The 25,077-nt window shown below is 36.3% G+C and overlaps 1 protein-coding gene across 11 annotated transcripts in view; it reads right to left on the reverse strand.

Moving 5' to 3' along the window:
* Positions 1–1,552: 1,552 nt before the first annotated feature.
* Positions 1,553–25,077, reverse strand: part of ATP11C (ATPase phospholipid transporting 11C) — a 217,303-nt gene continuing 193,778 nt past the window's right edge. For 3 of the 11 annotated variants that reach the window (XM_032268320.1, XM_032268311.1, XM_032268319.1), the window contains exons 25-30: positions 23,416–23,551; positions 21,274–21,339; positions 18,759–18,862; positions 13,013–13,166; positions 6,838–6,942; positions 1,553–4,152 (exon numbers count right to left, since the gene is read on the reverse strand). In XM_032268320.1, the coding sequence (XP_032124211.1) occupies positions 6,841–6,942; positions 13,013–13,166; positions 18,759–18,862; positions 21,274–21,339; positions 23,416–23,551 (562 nt within the window). In that variant the 3' untranslated portion in view covers positions 1,553–4,152; positions 6,838–6,840. Of the gene's footprint in view, positions 7,715–12,827; positions 12,894–13,012; positions 13,167–18,758; positions 18,863–21,273; positions 21,340–23,415; positions 23,552–25,077 lie in introns of all 11 variants that reach the window. The other 8 variants (XM_032268314.1, XM_032268321.1, XM_032268316.1 and 5 more) reach the window with 7 other exon arrangements.

Below are 25,077 nucleotides of genomic sequence, written 5' to 3' on the forward strand. Positions count from 1 at the left end.
GGGTTATTGGAATTACTAAAGGAATGAATATGTATGAAGTGCTTAGAATAGTTCCTGCCACATATTAAATGCTATGTGAGTGTTAGCTAATGTGAGGAGTTGGGTTTTGGCAACTGATGAAGAGACCAAAGCAGCAACAGGTATTTTAGTTATGTATATCAACCCTGCCCAAACAGCCAAGGCCAAAGACTCAATGCCAGCAGGAATTCTGGCCTACCATGAGTGCACTGCTCCTCTCAGCCACAGGTCTGAGCACGCACTTCCAAGGCCCATGTGATGAGGACTTGCTTGATCCACGCTGCAACATTTCTTTAGCACAACAGGTCTATGCACTAGGAACTGAGCCCATGTCTCCTTGCCCATCAGTTGTTGCTAAAAGTGTGTCTAATTTTTTAAAAGTTACAAAATAATTAAGCCCATTTTCTCCCCCCGACAAACATTTTCAGAATGCAGGCCTTCAGGCTTCATTAGTATGCAGCCAGCACTTCGCCCATAGACACTTCACTGAATAACCATAGTGATAACGTCAGCCCTTAACCTCTGCCTGTGCTTCTTGCCGAAGGGGCCAAACCACTCAGATCATCACAATACTCACTGTATCGGGCAACTGTGGGCAGACTAAGCAGTAAGGGTAAGAGGGAGCTCCCCATTAAGGCTGGATAGGGGAAGGGAAGGAAGCTTAAACTAATTTCAATAAGCCAAAAATCACGCAAGACATCTGTAAAAATGTGTAAATGACAACTATTCATTAAAAAATTAATACCCTTAATATCAAAATAACAACGCCTACATATGAATAGCAAGTCACATTTTACAAAGCAATTTTGATTCTTTTCCTTATTCTCCCTGTCACACACCGTCTTATAGGTGAGAAGAAAAGGGATTCAGAGAGAAATGTGGCAAAGCTGATACTTAAATTCATGTTTCACTTCTGAATACAGCACATTTTCCACTTAATGAAAAAGAAGAAAATACACACTAAATAAAGATCAAAGACCAACAGGACTACAAAACTACCAAAATATAGAGACTGAAATGTAGAAATGCAATGAGACCAGTTTCAGTGGAGCAACTTTCATTTCTTGGCAGTCAAGGACTGGAGTTTTTCAAGAAAAAGGACTTTCACTAGGTCTTGGGTGCAGGCTGAGCAATGTAAGAAGAGGTGTAGGGAAGTGGTATGTACGTACACATCTTTGGAACAAGTTTCAAGCTACTGCAAAATCCCTTCATGTTTGATTACTTAAGAATCAAATGGGTTCGATGGGTTGAAGAAACAGACCACACAGACCATACATAGACTACCTTCAATGTATGGGTGGCATCAAGCACACTGCCAAGACTTTCAATATGTACTTGCTGATTTGGCTGGACTTTTATATATACAGTAACAAGATACAGTCTCATTAAAAACTCCTAACATGTATCTTACCCTCCCCAATTAGGTATTGCCATAAAATACCAGCTGAAGAAGAAACTAGAAACTTCTCTCCCATCACCAAATTGCTTCTATATTAACAACAAACTGAGACCTTTCCAAAAAAGAGGCTGAAATATCAATCATATCATACCAAAGTTTATTGATTACATCAAACAAAAATTTCTGTAATGGAAAAGGCAAGTTGCAGTCATAAAAGATGGCATTCACATTCATTTTAGAAAGCAACAACACAGATGTAAAAAATTGCTTAAGTGAAAAATGTAATATTGCAGTCCCATTTTGCAAGCTGAAAAATGATTTTGTCAACACGCATAAAATCTGCACATTTATGTACTGCATGTTATTAAAAAATTCCATCACTAAATTATTATGAATTTTGCAAAGTTAGGCTTACATTTTTACTGTTGCTGGTGTATATGTAGTAGATATGGAATGAATGTTTTCAGTTTAGTAGGTAACACTGTCAAACAATGAACAACAGTTGTGAAAATTACAAAGACATTTTGATAGCTCAAAATTATTCAAATTATAGGTATATGATCCTATTATTACATTTTTTCTCCTTTCTCTATTACAAATAGGGTGATTACATTGTAGTGCTAGGAATACTGCACAGTTTGTTTCAGTTATTCAATCTGCTAACCCCACACTAGCCGTTTTTTTGCTCTTCAATAAAATATCTTTTAAAAAGGAAAGCCAGGTCCCTCTCAAGGATCTAGGCCATGATATCATATATCATTGCCATTCTGAATTTGAACTGCAGTGTTACAATGTAATGCATAGCTGACATATAACTCTAAATCCCCCTTACTTTTAGTCTTTCTCTCTGGCTGGAAGGAATTTTACATGTAACTAGTTATTTTTCTACTAGATTATCCTGTGAACCCTCTAATGGTACTGCATTAAACAAGCCTCTCTACTGTGGCTCTCGTCTGTATTCACAGTTCCCATAGATTTTATGTAAAACAACAACAATAATAATACAGTAACAACAACCATAAGACAAGAGCACAAACACAAAATATCAAAAGCTTTCCTGGGTAGACTTTTTAACTCTTTGGAATAGGCAAAGAATATAGAGACTTTGTTTTCAGCAGCTTACCTCAAATACGAGCTACCAGAACACAGCGCACTTAGGTAAGTTGTGAATGACATGTAACAAAATGCTCAAAAATAATACTGATAAATGAGAACAAATGAAATAATGAAAAAGGGTCCATAATGATGAAATGGTTTCTGTTAACTGAAATTTTGTTCTTTTCTAGAATTTAGAAAGAAATCATATCTAAACATTAACACAAAATATATGTGGAAGAATCAAATGTGCCACATGGACTATATTAAATATAATACATCTTAACTCCAATACTTTTCCAAATCAAGGTACAATATAAACATTAATAGTACAAGCATGCCAGAAAGATCCCAAAAAAACTAGTAGTCAAATAAATATGGTCATTTATATCTTAAAAAACTGTGTGTTTAACATTAAATGAAGACATTTCACATTTATGTTTCAAGTGAACTAATTAGAAGGCTACACCTTCCTTCTAGTTCAGCTAGTCAAGGACTTTACCAAGGTCAATCTCATGGTTTAGAGTTAGACCATTGCCCTGTTCAAGTTAACTAAAAGACAACATTCATTTTTCACAGTCATGGCTCTATAAGCTGAACCACCTTTTGGGATGGATCCTTTCCCCTTTCCAAATTGGTAAAGTTTAAGAAAAAGCACTGCATATATGCATAAATGCTGTCTCTTTCAAATAAAAACCGTCAACAGTTTAAAATAAGCGATTCTTCTTCCTTTTCACATCAAATTATAAAAGGCTGATGTTCAGAATTACCTTTATTTTTATATAACTATGGTTTAAACCATCTTACTGCAGATCCCAGTAAAATCGACACTGGAAAAATCTGTTTATTTCCTACTTTGAGGAGCTACTAAGTGACTGGAAATGTTTTATACTTTATTTTCAAGTCTAGTAGCCTTACACCCATAAGTGGGGTATAATTCAGAAGAACAACAAAAAAAAAACTTTTTTACTATTCCCACAAAAATACGTATAAATTAACACTTTCCACATAAGTGTTCAAGGTATTTTTTGGCAAGAATATTCTACCAAGACATAAGTAGCATGTGGGTAAACAGAAGGGATTAACTATTCTGTCTGATGCATTGATACTATTTAGTCCTTCTGTATTTTCAAGTATTCCTTATGTACTTTTGAAAAAAAATAAGATGATCATTCAGGAGGAACAAGAAATGTGGTCCAAATAGTCTATTTCTTCTGTCAGGCAAAAAAAGCAGTATTAGCAAAATCTATTCATTCTCATTGCATAACTTCTACTTTATAATATTGTATTTAAATCCATTCACAAAATTCATGGGTTAAAAGAGCACCCATTTGATAGTTATATTATTCTGCCTAAAGCCAGAATTCTAAGTATTCTTGCTTTCAACTTTCATATAATTCTTAACTTACAGCTTTGGCCATAAAGGCTGCTTACAATAATTATAAATGCTTAAGAGAATCATTTGGTATTTAATGAACATTTATTGTGAACTCTAGACATGAGAGTGGTTTAGTGTGTTGCATATGGAGTATCCTGAGAAGGTAACTTTTTGTAGTTGTTTCTTCATACTTTCTGTTTTAGCTGTAACCACTGTCAGTATGCTTGTAGGACAATAACATAGGCAGTTCAAGATTCAGATTCTGAAAAATGTAAAATATAGAGATTTAAAAGGTTTATTTTAATAACAATGTGAAGCTGTCTGTTTAGCATTTTCAGAAGTAAATCAAGTAGTAAATTTTGTTAGGAGAGTAAAGCAACTGTCTTAACAAAGTGCCAAGTTTTATTCACATGCAGAGGAAAAAAAGAGTGACACTATAACCAGATTTTAATCCTTTCTTCATCAGCTGAATAGATTCAGGCTTGCTTTTTGCTTTTGGATCGTTCCAGGGTTCTCCTAATACTTTCTACCTCTAGGATTATCTACCATAGCAGCAGTTTACCTTGCTATGATCCCTTCTCCTCTAGGCTGGGAGGTCCTTGTAAACAGGAACGTTTTATTTATCTTCTATCTCCAGCACCTAGTATACAGTTTCCACCACACAGCAGATGCTCAGGAAATGTTTAATGAACGATTACTGTTTTTTCTTGATGTGTTAATTGTGATAGAGGAAGTCTAAAGATATATTCAGCTTTGGAAGATTATTGTGAAAATATTCTTCTTTTTTACTGAAAGAAGCACGTTGCCCCCCTAAAATATGGAAGTTAATTTTCCTTTTGGTAGATCACGTATGTATGAGTCAACTGATTCTTCCGATTTTTCTTATGCTTCATCTTTTTGGAAGAGAAACCATGGGTATTTCCCTAACAAGTCTGTAGATTCTTCTCTGTACTCTAAACATCATCAAATGCTATTATCAGGACGGTGCACGACAGACAAACTGATCAACAAGTGTAAGTCAAGTATGATAAGAAATGGAAGTCGTATGTCAAAACAGGGAGCCTAACTGATTCTCCACCCTAAAACTCAGTCTTTTTGAACCTAAGTAGTGGGAAGGTCTTAAGTAGTATGCTATTTTCTTCCCATTCTGGGACATCTCCTTTGCCATGGTTGGACTAGAAGTTCATTAGAATACCTTCTATTTCTATTTATGTTCCACATTCTCTAGAACCACTAGTAGGTTTTCAGGTAGCTCTGCAGGGGGTCATGGTGACTCTAACCAAAATAAGGTTGCCCATTCATATTGAGAATGTAACTCACATTGAGGACTTAGGTAGTTTTCTTACCAACCATGGAACATACTAGATGCCTAAACTAACTGCTAATTATTGTCCCTGGAGGAGAAATAATGCCACATGAAAATCTATTTCTGGAAGAAATAACTACATTAAAAATAAGACAATTGTTTTTAAAAAATACTTCCTCAGTTCTATGGTAGACATTGTAGGAGATAAGGACCTGGAGAGGCCAAAAGCAATAGCAGTGTCTTCTATCCAGCCCAGTCCCCCAAACCACAGACCAAGCTAAAGAGAGCAATCCAGGAGGATACAAAATTAACCAGAAACAATATAGCTAAAATGCATCACACAGCTTAGAGCAAAGCAATCTGGGACAAAGGGGTCAAAGACTTTGAAGGCTACTTGTGAAGCAGATTCACTACTATGGGAAAACATATGCAGGTAAGTTGTTCAAAAATGGGTAAAAAGATGCTAACTGTGGCAAAATGAGCCTACCTCTAAAATAACAGTGCAGATGCAGACTGTGATGAACTCCAGGAGACAGGAGAACCAATGGATTCAATTCATTAGTTTAACATATTATTTGCCAGAAGGTGGTGGAGTTGACAGCTAATGAAAAAATATGGGCCTATGAGGTGGACTCACAATTATTAGCTTCAAAGTGAACTAACCCAGTTTTATTCATGATGATCATTAATTTTTATGCGTGCATGAAAGATGTCCCCGCTCTAAGCTGTGTAGAATTGTTTCCAAGCTGACAAGCTTGGAAGCCTCATTCATGAATTACTCTAAATTTCTATGGATGGATAAAAGACCTCCAGAGGTATGGGTTGTTAAAGGTCCCCACTGAAGGAAATACAGACTACACATAAGGAGTCATTTTGAGTTCAAGGGTCCCTGCCACAGTAAATCAATTCCTCCCAAATACTTTTTGGGGGTAAGTGAAACAATATATTATAAAGTGAATTTAATCATTTTTTGAAATACTAATTATAAAGCATTTTATATTATTAGGCAAGTATCCCCCTGAATGGCTACAAAAGATTTTACCTCTGAAAGTTGAAACATTTAGCTTGAATAAAACTTGACATTAGAAAAGTTATGATTAGGCTGGTTCATTGCTATCTATTAGGGGACCAGACATTTACAAGGACGTAAGTATATACAGTACCTGCAAACACACAGACACAGCACATGAAGGTACAAACACATTTAGTTATTTTCACATAATTCCCAAGAGAACATGCAATGCTAAATTGACTTGATGTTATACAGATGCAATTTTGGAATATTTATTTTTAATTTTCCAAATGATCTTTATAAATCAAAGTTATATTTCCTGATCAATATTAACAAACATTTTCACAAGATGGTCCTGCCATGACTACTTTCCCCTTACAAATTAAATAAGTTATATCAACATTTGGCTCTAAAAAATATTTAACATTTTATTTTGACGGGCTTAGCAAATTAAAAATGCGTATTTCCCCATATTCCAAGTAATGCATCTTTATATTTTTGCAAAGAATACTGTAAAGTTCACCACACCAACAGCAGAGAAATTTAGAGAGTGATATTTTCATTTCTTTCTTTATAATGCTGTTAATCTGTTTTTTTTAAAGCCAGCCCATTTGTTTAACACTAGGTACCTGTTACAGTACATTAGATTCATCTGAGAATGTTCGTAAAAGAAGAGGTCTGACTGAAGGTCTGGCGGATAATGAGTCAGATGCCCTTCTACAGCTCAGATTACTCTGTAATAGTGAGGCAAAGATACTTAACTCATTTGAAAATTGATTAACCTACCTGGCAATTAAAAGAAAAAAGGTAAAAGAAAAAAGAAACATTCATTTCCTATAGACTACTATTCTGGCCAAAAGTACAAATGATTACACTATATAGTAAATGTATAACATTCAAATAAATACACTCAAAAGCCTATGAAAGTCTCCAACTCGAATTGTTTTTGTGGTAGAAGTAATAGACAACAGTAGTATGTGGCAAACAGGTTTCTGGAATGGCACTGGTAAGTAATATGGTAAGATGAATCAATATGGTTTGATTAGTAAACCTTACCATCCTTTTGGTGAACACCTCTGAGAGTTGTGCTGGTGCTGTGAGTATATCAAACAAAGAGATATTTGTGCAAAACACTCTTGTCCTGGTGAACAGACTAGCTCTAACACGCCATGGCTACTGCATATCGTGGATCAATGAAGGCTATAGACCCATGGTTCAAGCTTTTAAAAATTACTTCCTCTTCAGTGTGACAATTTGGAAGGTGAACAAATGATTAAAAGAAAATGACCAAATACTCTAAGTATCAATAGAAGATATAAAATGAGTCATGAGAAGTAATTTTTCATAAAGAATCAGAAAATGGTGTCAGGCAAATGAGAATGCAAGCAAGTTGGTACATTAAGAAAGGAAATCACCTTATTCACTCCAAGAGAAACTGTGATTGCTGGAAGTTTGAGAAAGCATGAAGATAGTAGATATTCCTGAGGAAGGGAGGCGTTTCGTTACCTTGTTCACAATTGCACAAAAGGTGGGAAATTGCAGTAGAAAAAAGAGAAATGCAGAAACCAAAAAAAAAAAAAAGTAAATAATCTCTCAAATCTAAGACATTTAAAAAGAAACCTTGAGAATTCGAAGACGAAATGATATGTTAGTTTTGAAGATGTTATTTTCTGAAGTAAAAGCAGAGTCAGATAGGAATAGTCTATTATTATGTGCCAACTATTATTTCTCTACTTATCAATTTGAAATTACTTTGTTAATGGGAAAATTGACTATTTTAAATAAAATAGCTTTAAAATCTACTTCTCATTAAAATAAGACTTATCTCTAATCATTAATTCACTATCCTACATTTGTTCAAAATCCATTGGTCAAAGAGCTATGTCCAGGGTCCATTGTCAATCACCAATCTATCTTGAAGTAATTATCTCCCTTATCCAACTGTACAGATACACTATGAAGGGACTGACTGCTCTTAAGCAGTTGCAGGATAAAAATAAAATCAAAAAGAACAATGGGAAAACATTTGGTGATACCACATTTCAGTCCCATTTGCCTCTGACCAATGCTTAACTTCCTTTCTTACAACCTAATTTGATTGGTTTCCCTGTTTTTCCTACAAAGTTCTCTTTACAAAGGTAGGCTAAATTTTACCTAGGTAAGGTATTATTTTTTTCCCCTTGAAACACCCAGAAAAGTAAAAACTGATACAGTTTAACTAGCAAACCTAAGGTTATTTTTTTTCCTTCTGATCCTGTGCCTGAAATTGTAAGGAAATTTAGAGTCAGTTTTGCCATTGCCCAAGCAAAACAGAAGATGAGTGGTCAACAATGTGGATGAGGTAAACAAGTCTGCTAATAAAGATTATCCATATCATCTACTTAGTGACTTAAAATGGGCTTAGAAAAAGAAACCAGCTAAAGTAACATATATATCCACGAGATTCTAATAAACAATTAAACTTTTAAAGGTAAATAATTTATTCATGTTTTGACAACCGTTTTTGTTTGTATTTTACCTTAAATGAAGAAAGTCGGTAGAATGAAGAAAGTTGGTAGACATGTTGGTAGAACGCAAATTACCAATTTATAAAGCTAGAGAATTTTTAGATTCTGAGAAAAAGATTTTAATTGTTTCTATCTTCTATTTCATGGGCAAAAACTCTGCAACAAGATTAGCATATCAAGTTCCTCCACCCCCGTGTTTAATGCACAAACCTATCTATTCAAGACTGTAACGGTAAGCATGTTTTGGTGTGCTCAAAGACTTGTGTCCAACCATCGGAGATAAAAGTATTTCTACAAAGCAGAAATTTTAGGAGTTAATAGATTAGGTGTTAAAACTACTTTATAAAGGAAATGAAAGTACAGAAAGCAGGAGAAAGCATTGAAAGAATAACTAAAGCAATAAAAAAATTGATATAGCTAGCAACTGGCAGTGGGGTCGGGTGGGGAAAACAGGAGACAATGAGCTAAAACAGAATGAAATTTCCACATTCCTTTGCAGTCATCTAGAGAGCTTTGACACCAGCTCAATTAGCAGTATGTCAAAGAGGCCAATGGATAAAGGCCCATCTCAATCGCCACGACATTAGGATTAAACTTTATTTTTGTCTAATCCAGTTATCAGGACTGTTGCCCTCTGAACCCATGGTTGTATATGACACTGTAAGAATCATAATAGTAATCATCATTATTATAATGATCAACTATATTCTCCAAAATTTCCAAAGTGCTTTCTCTGGAAATTTGGCTCAGATCATTGACATTGTTCCCTTCCCTGTCTGCCACTCTGAAAGAGCTCTCTACGTAACAAAATATTTCTTCCTGTTTGTACTGACATCCCATGCTAAGCATGGCCATGCTGCTGGGTGCATTCCCATTAAACTACAGTCTTCCTACATCTAGCAGGCTAAGTTAACAAAAAGGAGACTTACATGAGAAAACTTCACACAGGATATGTGGAAAATTTCTCCACCAGAAATGTGAAGTGGTATTTGCTACTTGGCCAGAAAGTCCAGGCATATTTCATTGATTTACAGACAGCTTAGGGAGGACACAACTTTTTGAAATATAAAAATCCTATACTTCAGCTTTCCTTGAGGTGTTATCCTCCTGTTTCACTGTCCAGTGCTCAATGATAGTTTCATCATATACCATGAGCAGCACTGCTATGCAGCTTTGCCACTTGATAAAGCTAAAGAAAAGCTCTAGGATTCTTAATAATGAAACTTTGGAAAAAATTAAACTCATTGCTAAAAATACAGCTGATGGATACATGGCTTAACTACAACTGAGTTACACAGCTGAGAGAACCTATTTTTGAAGATAGTGTAATTCTTTGTAATACTAGCATTATAACAGAACTCAGTTGCCGTGGAGGCTGCCATACTAGCGATTTTACTGGAAGCTTCAGGACGTAGTGACTTGCAATAGCTCAATTGTGTTAAGACAAGCCATATCATTGATTCTGCTATTCTGTTAACACCTGCTTACAGAAGGATTCCATATGAATGCTCCTTATAACTTAACTAGAATGAGAGCTCCCTTGTGAGCTAGGGCCACATCTGATTCATCCCTGAATTAACAACACTTAGTATACTAGCTAACTCATGCAAGTTATGCTGAATTGAACAGAATTGTTATAATTGTTAAATATAAATAGGTTAGCTTCTTTCTTAAATGCTATAAAGACATTTTCACTACACACTGCTAAGTCCCCTTCTAAAAGCAGTCGCCAAGACCCATAAAAGAATAGCACTGGCAGCTGACCTGCCGCATTTCTGGCTACGTATAAAGTATCCATGATGCTTATTGGTTGAAGTCAGGGATATCTTCTATTCTAGGTAGAGACATACACTTTACCCCATTAGGGGGATCTATCAGGATATGGGGCAGATCCAGTATCTTTTGCCTTTCTTTAAAATGAGGCCAATGTCTTAGCAAGGAATATTGAACAAAGTAGGAAATCACACAGAATGCCAGACTGTTAGTCACTGAGCATAAAGACTAAAATATTTGGGGGAAAGTAACATACTCTTTCTCCTTTATCTTAGAATTTGGCCTCTGCCTCTTTGATATAGCCAAACAGGGCCTTATGTAAACAGAATATCTGTGGCTGCCATGTTGCAATAGGCCTTTATGCATTCATATTGCACTATTTTGCTCTTGCACTTTTTTCACAAGAAAAAAAAAAAGAGGCAGCGCTGCTGAGTGCCCACAACATTTTGTCTCAACTCTCGAAATCCCGCAGAGTCTGAAAAACCATTTAGCCTTTCAGACACTGGATGTAAAGAGAGATGTTCATCAGTAGGTGGTTCAATAAATGTTTATTGGTTCAACAAGGGTAGGAATAAATGAATGAATGATTGCATGAATGAAAATGATTATGGAAATTTTCCTGGTTGTTCTAGCACATCAGCATGCCAAGCTATAGCACAGACACTAGAATTCCTCCTATGCTGGACATAACCCATAACAAATTTCCTGCTAAACCCCTGGCAACAGTCTATGCTGCTAAGTAAAAAAAGGATGCAGTCCCAGAACTCCATACTTTCAATAGAAGTTAAGATTCTGTATGGAAAGAAAATGTTCTAAGTCTTTATCTGTGACTGCTTGGTAGTATCCCACAATTTAGTGGTCTATGTAAGAGTCACCTCCAGCCAATGTCTAACTTTTTAAAGAGAGGGCCTAATAAGGAAGAAGGTAAGTTTGAAGGTTTTGTTTTCTGAGATTTTTCTATCATCTTGAGACCATGTAGCTGGGTGTGAGCCGTTATTTAACATGAGCTCCATTACCTCAAATAAAAGACACATTTAGGATCACTCCAAAGTGTACTCCCAAATAAGGAGGATGGAAGAGCAACTTGGAAATCCTTCACTGGAAAATTCTCTATTATAAAAAGCCCCAAATCATTTCTTATTGCAACATATTTTATTTGGTTTCATGCAAATTGCCACTTGAGACATTCTGGGTGGAGTCTGTTCTATCAACCTGTTATCCCTGTTCAACCGACATTAAGACATAATCAGGTATTTGAATGACACTTTTCCATCATAAAACCAAACCCCAGACTACAGTGAAGCAGTCTAACTAAGCTAACATTATTGTGTCCAGTTCCAGCCCATAAGACATGCAGAAGCAGGGAGTTAAGGACAATTCTGGCCACCTAACTACACACTGACTGGCCTTGCATATGAAGAATCAATGTACCCTGTTAATTCTCTTGTTTTGATTGGGGATGACACTGACTTGTAATGGGAAACTCTTCTTTTGCAATTCTAAGCACTGAAGGTTTTCCTACTCTAATCATTTCGGATCCCCATGTCTATGTAATATCAACCACTGGATTCTATCAATTCAATAGGCAAAACCAAAATCATTATGTAAGTTTTGTGGATAAACTGGGGTTGGCAAATTTATCAAATAGGTCAGGTAGTCATAGCTTAGAATATTACCTGGAAATACTGCCTTGGAGGTACTACGAGATCTAGTTGATGTCAATATGATAGAAACAGTTGTGTTTAACAAAATCAGCTACTGTTGGCAGGGATATGACATATTTAATTAGCCTGTTGGTCAAAATCTGCCAAAAGTTTTATTTTCCATGCTCATCTCCCTATTGAGCTTTAAAGGCTTTTTAAAAAAATGATTAAAAGGTATCATAATGAGGCAGCAAAGAAAATAACTTCTCATTCCCATAGGAAATTTACAATTTAATAGGAAAACTAAAAACACACTCACAAAACTACCTTGAATTTTTATGAGTGTGTTCCAGAGTGTAAGGATGTAAAAACCACATCCAGGGAATTCTCTTTGGTTCAAATATACTGCTGGACAGACAGGGCTAGAAGCAACACAGAGATTAAGCAGCACTATAATTAAAGGAAGGGGAAAGGTCTGAAAGAAGCAAATTGGTTTATCAACTGAAAAAAAATCTGCAAACAGCCCACAGGGAAATTTCTAAGTTTAAAGCGGAAATGTTGGTGTGGAAATTCCTAGTGTGAAAATTCTAGGCTATGAAATCATATTTTTCCTTTTAAAATTCCATATGGAGCATATGAGATACTCCATATGGATTGCTAAAGGTCACACAGAACACTATTAAGGAATCTACTTACCACCTGCATTGGATAACGAAGTTTTTACTATACTTTTTATGCAGAAGAGGAAATTAAGTGATGAACCTGTAAGGAGGGGTTTAACATGCTGTAACTAATGTAATTTTCTAAATCAGGTTTTTAGTTCATGGCAGATATTGAGGCCCCTTCCAAAAATCAGGTTATAAGATAAACTTAGTTCTTACCCGGGCACTTCTTCGTCTTACATTCTTTAATACTATCAGAAGAATCTCAGGGAAAAGGCTAATAAATATTAGAAGAATTATAGCCAACCATGTGGATACAGAAGACAGCATTTGAGCAAATACAAAATACATTCTCTGTTGCTTGAGAAAAGGCCTGCAGAAAGAAAATACATGATGGAAAAACAAATCAAATCCTGTCATATGAAACAGAAGTTGAATTGAAACATCATTTGTATTTAAAAAGAAACTTCCTTACACATATTAATAATTTTCTCCAGAATATCCCAAAAGTAGTAAACAAATTTCATTTACCAAATGTTTGAAAAAAAAATGATAATGAAAGGAGAAAAAAGATAATAAAATGCATTTGACTTGAAAACAATCAGGCAATCAACTCTAAAGCTGTCAACTGGTGACTATTTACGTGCATTAGAAAATGCTGGTATTTCAAAAGCATTCAAGAGAAATGATGGTTCATTTTTATCCTGACAAGCATTTTATTTCCTCAGCTGTTTTATTAAGAAGGAGATGGGTTTATGTTCTGTATTCAGAAATTTAAGACATTTTTATAACTCTCCCTCAATAAAAACACTATGTAAATATAAAAAGGACAGTAAAAGTTTATCCTCTCTCTCATATGGAAGGAATCTACCATTGTCATCTACAAATATATATTAACAGTGTGTGCCAAATAGGTTGATACATAGTAGAATATTGCTAATTGGACATTAAGCCTTAGAATCCAGAAATCCAGGAGGAACTCTTATTCTGAAGTTAGATTTCATTCCAAGTCATCCACTTCATTGTTAAGTGGCCATTGAGAAGCACGGCCTGTTTCCCTTCCCTTTTGTCTGAGCTGAACCACAGAGAGCCGCACTAGGTGAAGCTATTGTTGTTCAAAGGTGAGGGGGAAGAAGTTGCTACTTAAGGACAGGATGCACAATAGATTGCCCTAGGATTAAGAACTCTAGATAGATAACTATGGTTCCTGTTTATAAGATGACACATCATGCTTGTTGAAGATAATTTGATTTGTCATTTAAAAATTAATGTCCATGAACCCTTATATAATATGATAAAACTGAATTTGTGGCTCTACTTATATGAAAACTAGATTGTGGAATAAAAGAACAGGGAGGTGAAAAATTTATGAGGCCTGGGCTACGTAAGCTTTCTGGGAAATGCCTGCCATACAGAAAAGCCTTCTGCAGGACTACCTCACTTGAATTCTGAAGATCACCTTGAATAATGTTCTAGGCAGTTAACTGAGTCATAACAGGGGCCCAGGTAACAACTGGTAGCTAGTCACAGGTTGTTCCTTTGCATCATACCCTCTGACTAATGTCTCCAGTATTTTCTCTTAACCTCCATGTCGTCTGTGGAGTTTTGTCATAGGGCAGTAAAAAACAAACACTATTATTTCTGGATGTGGTTTGGGGCTGGGAAGTCATCATTCTCACTACCCAACCCCAAAGAGGGGTGTGACTCAATGCCTCAGGGTAGAACATGTCCAGATACATTAACTGTGACCACATTCAGCTGAAGTTTCACATTGTTTCTAGTCACATTTTACTGGTTGCTTTATAAGTTTATGTTCATGTAGTGGCTCAACTCAACTCTACTTAACAATAATACTTCAGGCAATAAAATAAAAAATAGGTTAACATTTCATTTGTAGTATCACTAATGAATAGAAACAGGTGTGACAATACCTTAATTATTTAATGGATTTATTTTCATCAATAAGGAATAAACTGTGGAAAGAGTTGGAAATGAGTTTGCTAGAAACATTTTATTCTTGTAGAAATTTTGCATAATTAGTTCAAATGCTGATTACATAGATTCATAGACAGAATTACAGTACTCTGGGCAGACATACAATTGTATATGGTATGTTCTTAATCAACTTTGATTTATTTGTATATTATCCAAGAAAATAGAGACTTCTTTCAGCTTCACTGTTCTCAATTACCTAGAGAAACCAAATATATGCTGTAATTATACTTTAATTTAAAGCTGGTACTTCCATAAATGATTAGGTTTCTCATATTTTTATTTCTTAAGGTTTTTATTTTTGAAAAGCTTTTCAAAATAGTAAGTTTCTTCTAATTAAGACTCAAGGGACATAAACATAGGCCTCACATCTGTGTAATAAAACAGAATATTTTGTAAGATTTTGCTCAAAGCAATGAAAATATGTACTCTTGAAATCTTATCCTGTGGCTTGCTCTGGCCATGCTCTCTACTGCTGGCATCCTTGTCTAAAGTCTTAGGCAGCCATGACTAAAAACGAAAAACATTTAAAAACAAATATAGGTTTTTGGGAGTAAAGAAAGGAGATGCAAATATATAATTTCCCCAATCACAGCTTGTGTGTCCCTCAATGGACTCTACTCTTCTGGAGTACAGTCTAGTCATCTCTCTATCCCATAGAGTCCCAAGCACAAAACTGATTCTGAACAAACATCTATTGAACCAAGATGAAATAAATGAACTTTAAGGACAAGCTGCAGAATCTGCCTTTCTACATCTTCCCACCCCAAACCAAAACAGTGAGATGGTGATTTCAAAATACAACCCTCTAGATATACAATCATGTCGTCTGCAAATAGAGACAATTTGACTTCCTCCTATTTGAATACACTTTATTTCTTTTTCTTGCCTGATTGCTCTGGCTGGAACTTCCAGTACTATATTGAATAGGAGTGGTGAAAGCAGGCATCCTTGTCTAGTGTCAGATTTCAAAGGGAATGCTTCCAGTTTTTGCCCATTCAGTATGATATTGGCTATTGGTGTGTCGTAAATAGCTTTTATTATTTTGAGATACGTTCCGTCGATACCTAGTTTACTGAGGACTTTTAGCATAAAGGGCTGTTGAATTTTATCAAAGGCCTTCTTTGCATCAATTGAGATAATCATGTGGTTTTTGTCTTTGGTTCTGTTTATGTGGTGATTTATGTTTACAGACGTGCGTATGTTGAACCAGCCTTGCATCCCCGGGATGAAGCCTACTTGATCATGGTGGATAAGCTTTTTGATGTGCTGTTGCAATCGGCTTGCCAGTATTTTATTGAAGATTTTTGCATCTATGTTCATCATCGATATTGGCCTGAAGTTTTCTTTTCTTGTTGAGTCTCTGTCGGGTTTTGGTATCAGGATGATGTTTGTCTCATAAAATGATTTGGGAAGGATTCCCTCTTTTTAGATTATTTGGAATAGTTTCAGAAGGAATGGTACCAGCTCCTCTTTGTATGTCTGGTAGAATTTGGCTGTGAACCCATCTGGACCTGGGCTTTTTTTGGGTGGTAGGCTCTTAATAGCTGCCCATCGTCTCAGCCCAAAATCTCCTGAAACTGATAAGCAACTTCAGCAGAGTCTCATGATACAAAATCAATGTGCAAAAATCACAAGCATTCCTATACACCAATAACAGACTTAAAGAGAGCCAAATCAAGAACGAACTGCCATTCACAGTTGCTACAAAGAGAATAAAATACCTAGGAATACAACTAACAAGTAACGTAAAGGACCTCTTCAAGGAGAACTACAAGCCACTGCTCAACGAAATAAGAGAGGACACAAACAGATGGAGAAACATTCCATGTTCATGGTTAGGAAGAATCAATATCGTGAATATGGCCATACTGCCCAAAGTAATTAACAGATTCAACGCTATTCCCATCAAGCTACCAATGACCTTCTTCACAGAACTGGAAAAAACCACCTTAAACTTCATATGGAACCAAAAGAAAGCCCGCATAGCCAAGTCAATTCTAAGCAAAAAGAACAAAGCAGGAGGCATCACACTACCGGACTTCTAACTATACTACAAGGCTACAGTAATTAAAACAGCATGGTACTGGTACCAAAACGGAGATATAGACCAATGGAACAGAACAGAGGTCTCAGAGGCATCACAACATATCTACAACCATCCGATCTTTGACACACCTGAAAAAAACAAGCAATGGGGAAAGGATTCCCTGTTTAACAAATGGTGTTGGGAAAACTGGCTAGCCATGTGCAGAAAGCAGAAACTGGACCCCTTCCTGACACCTTACACTAAAATTAACTCCAGATGGATTAAAGACTTAAACATAAGACCTAGCACCATAAAAACCCTAGAAGAAAATATAGGCAAAACCATTCAGGACATAGGCGTAGGCAAGGACTTCATGACCAAAACACCAAAAGCATTGGCAACAAAAGCCAAAATAGACAAATGGGACCTAATCAAACTCCACAGCTTCTGCATGGCAAAAGAAACAGTCATTAGAGTGAATTGGCAACCAACAGAATGGGAAAAATTTTTTGCAGTCTACCCATCTGACAAAGGGCTGATATCCAGAATTTACAAAGAACTAAAACAGATCTACAAGAAAAAAACAAACAAGCCCATTCAAAAGTGGGCGAAGGATATGAACACACACTTTACAAAAGAAGACATACATGAGGCCAACAAACATATGAAAAAATGCTCATCATCACTGGTCATTAGAGAAATGCAAATCAAAACTACACTGAGATACCATCTCACGCCAGTTAGAATAGCGATCATTAAAAAATCTGGAGACAACAGATGCTGGAGAGGATGTGGAGAAACAGGAACACTTTTACACTGTTGGTGAGAGTGTAAATTAGTTCAACCATTGTGGAAGACAGTGTGGCAATTCCTTAAGGACCTAGAAATAGAAATTCCATTTGACCCACCAATCCCATTACTGGGTATATATCCAAAGGATTATAAATCATTCTACTATAAGGACACATGCACACGAATGTTCATTGCAGCACTGTTTACAATAGCAAAGACCTGGAACCAACCCAAATGCCCATCGATGATAGACTGGACAGGGAAAATGTGGTACATATACACCATGGAATATTATGCAGCCATCAAAAATGATTAGTTCGTGTCCTTTGTAGGGACATGGATGAACCTGGAAACCATCATTCTCAGCAAACTGACACAAGAGCAGAAAACCAAACACCGCATGTTCTCACTCATAGGTGGGTGTTGAACAATGAGAACACATGGACACAGGGAGGGCAGCACTACACACTGGGGTCTGTTGGGGGGAAATGGGGGAGGGATAGAGAGTGGGGAGGTGGGGAGAGATAGCATGGGGAGAAATGCCAGATATAGGTGAAGGGGAGGAAGGCAGCAAATCACACTGCCATGTGTGTACCTATGCAACAATCTTGCATGTTCTTCACATGTACCCCAAAACCTAAAATGCAATTTTTTAAAAAGGTAAAAAAACAGACAAACAAACAAAAAACAACAAAATACAACCCTCTGAGTATTAAGTAGTATATATTCTATACCTTGAGCATACCTGTAGTAACATGAATGACAGTTATACACTATAAAGAGGAAACAGGGTCCAAATGGACAATAATGTATCTGTTGGCGAATATATCAGGTAAAAACTTCACAGGATGAGTATTTCCTCTGAAAATCATGAGAGGTATGCTAAAAACTAGTTTCACTGGAGAGATGTTTACACACCTTCAACTAGAAAGAGTTGGACAGGGGTTACCAAAGGGAGGTCTTCTGAGTGATTCGTGCAGTGTATATACTGCTATTCAAAATCTTACCTGAAATCAGTAGCATTACCAGCTAACAAGTAACCTTCAGTCCATTAATATTAAAGATCTGCCATCTTATATAATCAAAACTTGAAAAGTATAATGAATGCTTATATATATAGTGTACATTGCTCACACATGTACAATTACTTACCAAATAATTCCTCCCCAAAAGAATGAGAAAAATACATAGAAGGCTAAAGAACCCCAAATCACAAAGTGATTTATCCATGTCCAGAATCGGGTATCCAAGGCAAGCTGAAAAGATACAAAAGATTTCATGATGGTTACAAATTGCACCAGGCAATATGCCACAGTATCTGAAAACTAGTACACAATGATACCTATGGGAGGATCTAATTTGGGCCAGGGATCCAGAGGAGAGTGGAACTAAACAGAATCCATGTTTTTCAAAAAACAAGTGTGAGAAAGTTGAGCTCTGCCCTAAGCCTTCTAAACTCTGGAGTACAGGCTGGAGGTGTGATCAGGCTAAGTAGCTAGTAGGTATAAGACTGCAGATATCTCAGTACTGGGCAATGGATAAGGAATGAAGTAATGGTAATATCTAGGAGGCCCAAATTCCAAGTCCTTATGCAATGGAAGCCAGGAAGATGATGGCAAAAGGAGGCCTAGCTGGTGGAGGCAGATATGCTAAAAAGAAGTAGGAGATGGAACACGTACCTACGAAGGGTAGACAAACTACAAAATTTTCAAAGGTGTTATGAAAGCTCAAACACAACAGACAAGAGTCACTAAATACAAAGGCTCTATACACCTAACATCATACAGCAATGAATCATGGGTGTGACTACGTAGTGTATCTTTCCAATTGCAAAACCTGTATCTATTCCATTAAATTAATAAAATGTTCAGTTAGATTTTAATTTCTTCACATTTCTGCCAGGAATAATCATGTTTTCAGATTGTGGCATCTGGGTTTTCAAATGTGATCTAAAAACAAAAGTATGGTCTACTGCACTTGCTTGAAACTTCTGGGTCACATGAGCTAATACCCAGAGTAGCTAATTTTCACAGAGGATATGGTGTCTTAGTTTTGTTACTTGCGATGACACCATGGACATCAGCTCTCTGTTATAGTTTCTCATTTATAAACAGGATGTTGATAACATTGTTAATGTAGCTCAGTCTTGAATTGCTACTCTTCTGCTTGCTAGGGAAAATACTAATATGAATCCAAAGATAATACTAATATTCGTCCAAAGAGAAGGGAGTGTAAGTCTTTGAGATACACTGGAAAAACACTGTGAAGGCCATTTGGAGGCCCTTAGGCTATACGCAAGGACAGGGGAAAAAAGGAGGAGAGAGGTGTCCATTTCAAATTGTGATACTGTGAGACATAAAAACTGAAAACTAGCACTTATTGTAATGAGCACCATCCTAAGGGTTTAGTATGTATTTGCTAATTGACTCCTCAAAAAACCCTAAGAAGGATAGGTGCTACTTTTATCTCAATTTTATAGAAGAGGAAACTGAGGCACAGAGAGGTTAAAGTCACTTGCCCAAGGACACATAGCTAGTAAGTGCCTATCCTGAGATGAACTGTAACATGTCCTTTTAAGGTCCTAAAATATTACTGAAATAGATGAATAAAGCAAACATATGTTAGCTTTATTCCATGAAATAAACCATGAAAAAAAAATTAAGAGGGAAAGTTGAGAGAGATCCTTTGACAATTATATTTCTGAATTCTGGTTCTAACCCCTGGGCATGCTGGAATTAATTTAAAGGTATTTACTCATGGACCCCACGTGAGGTGTTTATTATTGGAATGATAAAAATAATTTGATTATGCTTTCAACTATAAGAGACTCCCAAATCATGGACATCAAGGGTAGCAATCAGTGAGGTTTCACAGCATTATCACATGGCTGTATGTCAGTGCCAATGATTTTGCCAAAATTACCTTTCTTTTGTTTACCTGCATTACATTCTTAGGTACTTTATCACTAACATGGGTAAATTTTAGTGATGAATTCAATTTATACATTTTTTAATTTTTCTACATTTATTTTTAAATTTAAAAAATACAAATAGAGACAGAGTTTCACTATGTTGCCCAGGCTAGTCTTGAACTCCTGGCCTCAAGTGATCTGCCCACCTTGGTCTCCGAGAGTGCTGGGATTACAGGCATGAGCCACCACATCCCGCCATCAGTGATGAATACATTTTATAAAATGTTACTACTATCAAGCCCTTTTTCACATATATCTTGCTCATATATACCTATTTTAGGCCTGGGGTTCTTAAACAGATGTATAATTTTTAGAAGATTCGAGTACTTAACATAAAAACACACACACATGCACGCACGCAAGCACACACACTCTCTCTCACCCACAACCTGTTTATACGCCACTTAAAATAGCAGTAAATAAACAGATTTTCACCATAAGTATGATATTTGAATTTTTTTAAGTAAAACAAAATAAAGAAGATGACAATATACTGGAAAAAAATTAATCAAAAATAGTATACAAATACCTAAATCCCTAACATCATACACATTTTAGTAAGTATTAAGACAAAGACTTTAATAACAACCCATAACAAAAATAAAGATTAGGAGACAAAGAAATGGTATATTGGGATAAGACAAGAAAGTATTACAGAAACAGTGTTAAATATATGTGAATAAGTAAAAATCTAACCTTCAGAGTTACAGTGAAAACCAAGACTGTAAAAACAATGGTTCCGAAAGTCCAGTTTCCGTATACCTGAAAAACATTTAATAATTACATGTACCATGTACATGCAAGTGTTATCTTAGTATTTTTTTATTAAAAAAAAAGAGCCAAGTTTAATCTTGTGTATAACTGCCAAAGATTTTTGTACGAATTGTTTAAGGAAACAGCTAGTCAATAAGATCAGGCCACAATGCCAGATTTTCCTGTGATCCTAAATTTTCACGAACAGATACATCCCAGCTGTGGTTGGCAGGGTTTACTTCTATTACTCCAAGCAGCATTAAACAGGGAACTCGCTGGTGTGACAAAGGGCAAAGAAAGCAAATACTCTACTAACAGCAATGTTCATCAAAACAACTCATTTGAATGATTCATGTCTCTAAAGAATTTGATATGGGATTTTCCTACGATGTAGAACTAAACCTCTCAAATGGGCAATAATTTGTAGACAAATGAATTTACATTTTTTTAAATGAGTCTTTTTTTATGGTTGTAAATACAAGAGCTGTCAGCATGTGCACATCAAAGAAAAGCAGATACCATGTATAAATCCAAATGATGGCAATGAATGGCACATATGCTTACCAAATGTTGTGAAGATCTGAATGCATAACATTAAAACAGAAAATGAGATGTAAAAGGTTTTTAAAAAATAAAAACAAAAATTAAGATTAATAGAAGCAAAAAAAGGATTCACTCAAATCATACATGAGTGTTTTTTTTTTCTTGCTAATAGTAATTCATATACTTACTGCAATTTTAGCAAACATTTAGAGGGATGGTGACATATATAGTAAAACCTTATTAATTTGGACTTTGTGAACTCAAAATGGGTAACGAATTAAACAGATGCTGAGTTGATGTTCTCAGGCACCACCTGGAAAGTTTGCTGAGCAAATGAATCATATCAATTATAGGAGAGTATCTGCTACTATGGGGCAAACTCCTTTTAAGCAGTAGCCAGCTATATAAAATCTGTCTGCCCATTAAAACCAAAATGAAAAGTGAATTTGCACAATCAGTTATAAACCTCAAGAGGCCAGAAAATCACCAAATCAAATCAATTCTTCTTACTGGTGGGCAAAGCTGACCTGAAAAACTGATATAATTTTCCCAAGGGCTCACAGGATTTGGCAGGACACTCTCTTTGGCAAGTGCTACATGTGACTACTTTAAAGTAGATCTGTGTTTCCCCAACAAGTACTTTGTGATTAATAATTTTCATGGACTCATATTAAACTAATTTTTGTCCAAATTAAGAGAGGTTTTGATTGCAGTGCCTAATTTTAAAGTACCATTCAAATTTACTGAACCTATTTTTCTGTAACAGGACATAATGTACTCAGTAAATTCTTTTTGAACCTTAGCTTTGCTTCACACTATGATTATAAAGAATGAACAACCATAAATGAAGAATCTCAGAAATAGCAAAGGAGAACATAGTGAAGCAGTATGCAAGGTAGTGTTTTTGATTTCCTATTGTGTGGCTGCAGGAGGAAGGCCTCATCTGTCCCCCATCACTAATTTTCTCTTAGAGTATAGACAGGGCAAAATTACCCCAGTGCAGCTGCTGAATGAGATAGTCATGAGCTGGGAAGACACTGGCAGGACCAGAGTAGCCTTTCTGGAGAATACTGTGCTTCCATTGGGAAGAGAAGGAAGGAGAGAAGAGAATTCCCCTCTTCACCTATTGGGCAAACACTCCAAATATATGGCAGCTACCCACTTTAGCTCCAAGCATGGAAGGCCACCGTGAATAAGAACTGAGTGTGGCCAGGCTTTACTTTAAAACGGGAAAAACCTTTCTCATGTCAAAGAGCAGGAGTCTGAAGTCCCAAGAACTCTGTTAATCTAGTAAAAATTACAGCCAAGTTAAGGTTCCAGAAAGTTTGCAGATAAGCTCTCTAGCTAGCCATGCACACAGAAAGTGATTTCTTATTTCACTTCTATTGTTCTAAACAAGCTGTGAGAACTAACTACTGTATCTTCAGAAAAAGTTTGTAAAATGATTACCGCTAGAGTACGTATATGACAAATCCAGTGCCTGTGGGAAAAAGATAAGCCATACTTATAATACTAAAAGATGTAATGATAGGTTCTTTTTACCTTTCCATTTTCTTCTAGGGATGCAGTCTGAAAAAGAAAGTAAGTCCCAAAGAAGAACACTGTCCCTTCAAAGGCAGCCAGAAATGTCCAATATAAGAAGGGGCTCAACTGTAGCATGGCATTGCCGGAAATTTTCCTATTGAGAAATGGGGGAAAAAAACATTAGTGAAACTTTTCATTTAAACATACACTGAAATGTCAAAATGTCAAAGGTGGGCATGGGGTTTGGCCCTGCTATAATGTAAGGGGCTACCCTTAATGGCCTGACAGATTTTTGGTAAAGGGTCAGACTGAGCCAAAGGCTGACCTTCATGCAGTCACCTCCTGACTCAGCCACTGGAGTAAACTCTCTAAACTCTTCTAAATTTCTGGCTGCTTACAACAATAACATCAATAATTTCCTTCGATTAATGGTTCTAACATGCCAGGAATTGGGCTAAGAGTTTTACAGACATTAACTATTTTTATCCACATAAAAACTACATGAGATAGGTATTATTATCACTCAGATTTACAAATAATAAGGAGCCTCAGAAAGGTTTAACACAATGGTTCCCAAACTTTGATGCACTTTGGAATCCCCTGAGGATTGTTAAAAACTACTAATGCCTGGCTCCCATCTTCATTCTGATTTAATTGGCATAAGGTGTAACATGGAGGTCAGGATATTTTTAAAGCCCTCCAGTTGATTTCAATGTGCAGTATAGTTTGGGAACCACTAGTGTAGTAGCAATGCCAAAGTTCACTTGGTTAGAGACAGAGCTAATATACAATCTTGGATTGACTTGACCAGAGCATATGTTCTCAATCAAGCTACGAAGCTTTCCAAGAACAATTAAGATATTTCTTTTAATCAAGATTTATTCCTGGAAATTTAACCTTTTTTTAAGGTCTTATGGTGCCCTTTATATTTTTCCATCAAGTCAAATAACATGTTTGGAGTTTTATAATGATACTCTGATAAATGGCAGGTGGACAGATTAACTTTAAATCTGTCAAAAACAGCACAAGTCAGACTGCTAAATACGACTACCAATTCTAATGGAGCAGAGCTGCAGAAAAAGATGGGTCTGTGCATGTGTTTCTTTTGGATTCTATTTCAAATTGCTCTTAACATTTAATAAATGATATCTAATTACTCAAATAACATACTTGTTTGTAATACCACCAAGAATGTCACTGGGCTGTATCAAGTAAGAAACACCGTTGTAATGTAAATGCAACTGATCCTTGTTGAGTTGGTATTCAGTGCTGTGGGGTTTCGTGAACACATGGCAATTATGCAACTTTTGCCTACTAGGATTTCCAGGTGCATGCAGCGATCTGAAATTCAGGGTATGCTGTCTGTCCTAGAAAAATGGCAGAAAGTGGTAGCTGCTTCCCAGAAACAAGCTCTCCCTACAGCCAGTAAGTCATGTTTCCAAGACAACTAGGAAGCCAAAGGGAAGGCACCTCTGTAAAGATCCTTGCAGGCACTGCCCAACAACTGCCAGCCAATGTGGCTTTTGACAGTCACTAACCTGGGCTGAGGAAGAAAGGGCAGAAGCAGGAAGTGGTCCCTGTCTTTACAGGTCATCGACAGAAGTTACATCACATTCAGTGGGGGAAAAGAGCAGGAGAAGCATGATACGTTGAATTATAGGTTGGGCTTTCTAGCTGCAC

The sequence above is a fragment of the Sapajus apella genome, unplaced genomic scaffold (genome assembly GCF_009761245.1).
Source record: "Sapajus apella isolate SASKATOON/1434 unplaced genomic scaffold, GSC_monkey_1.0 scaffold179, whole genome shotgun sequence".
Lineage (NCBI taxonomy): Eukaryota > Metazoa > Chordata > Mammalia > Primates > Cebidae > Sapajus > Sapajus apella.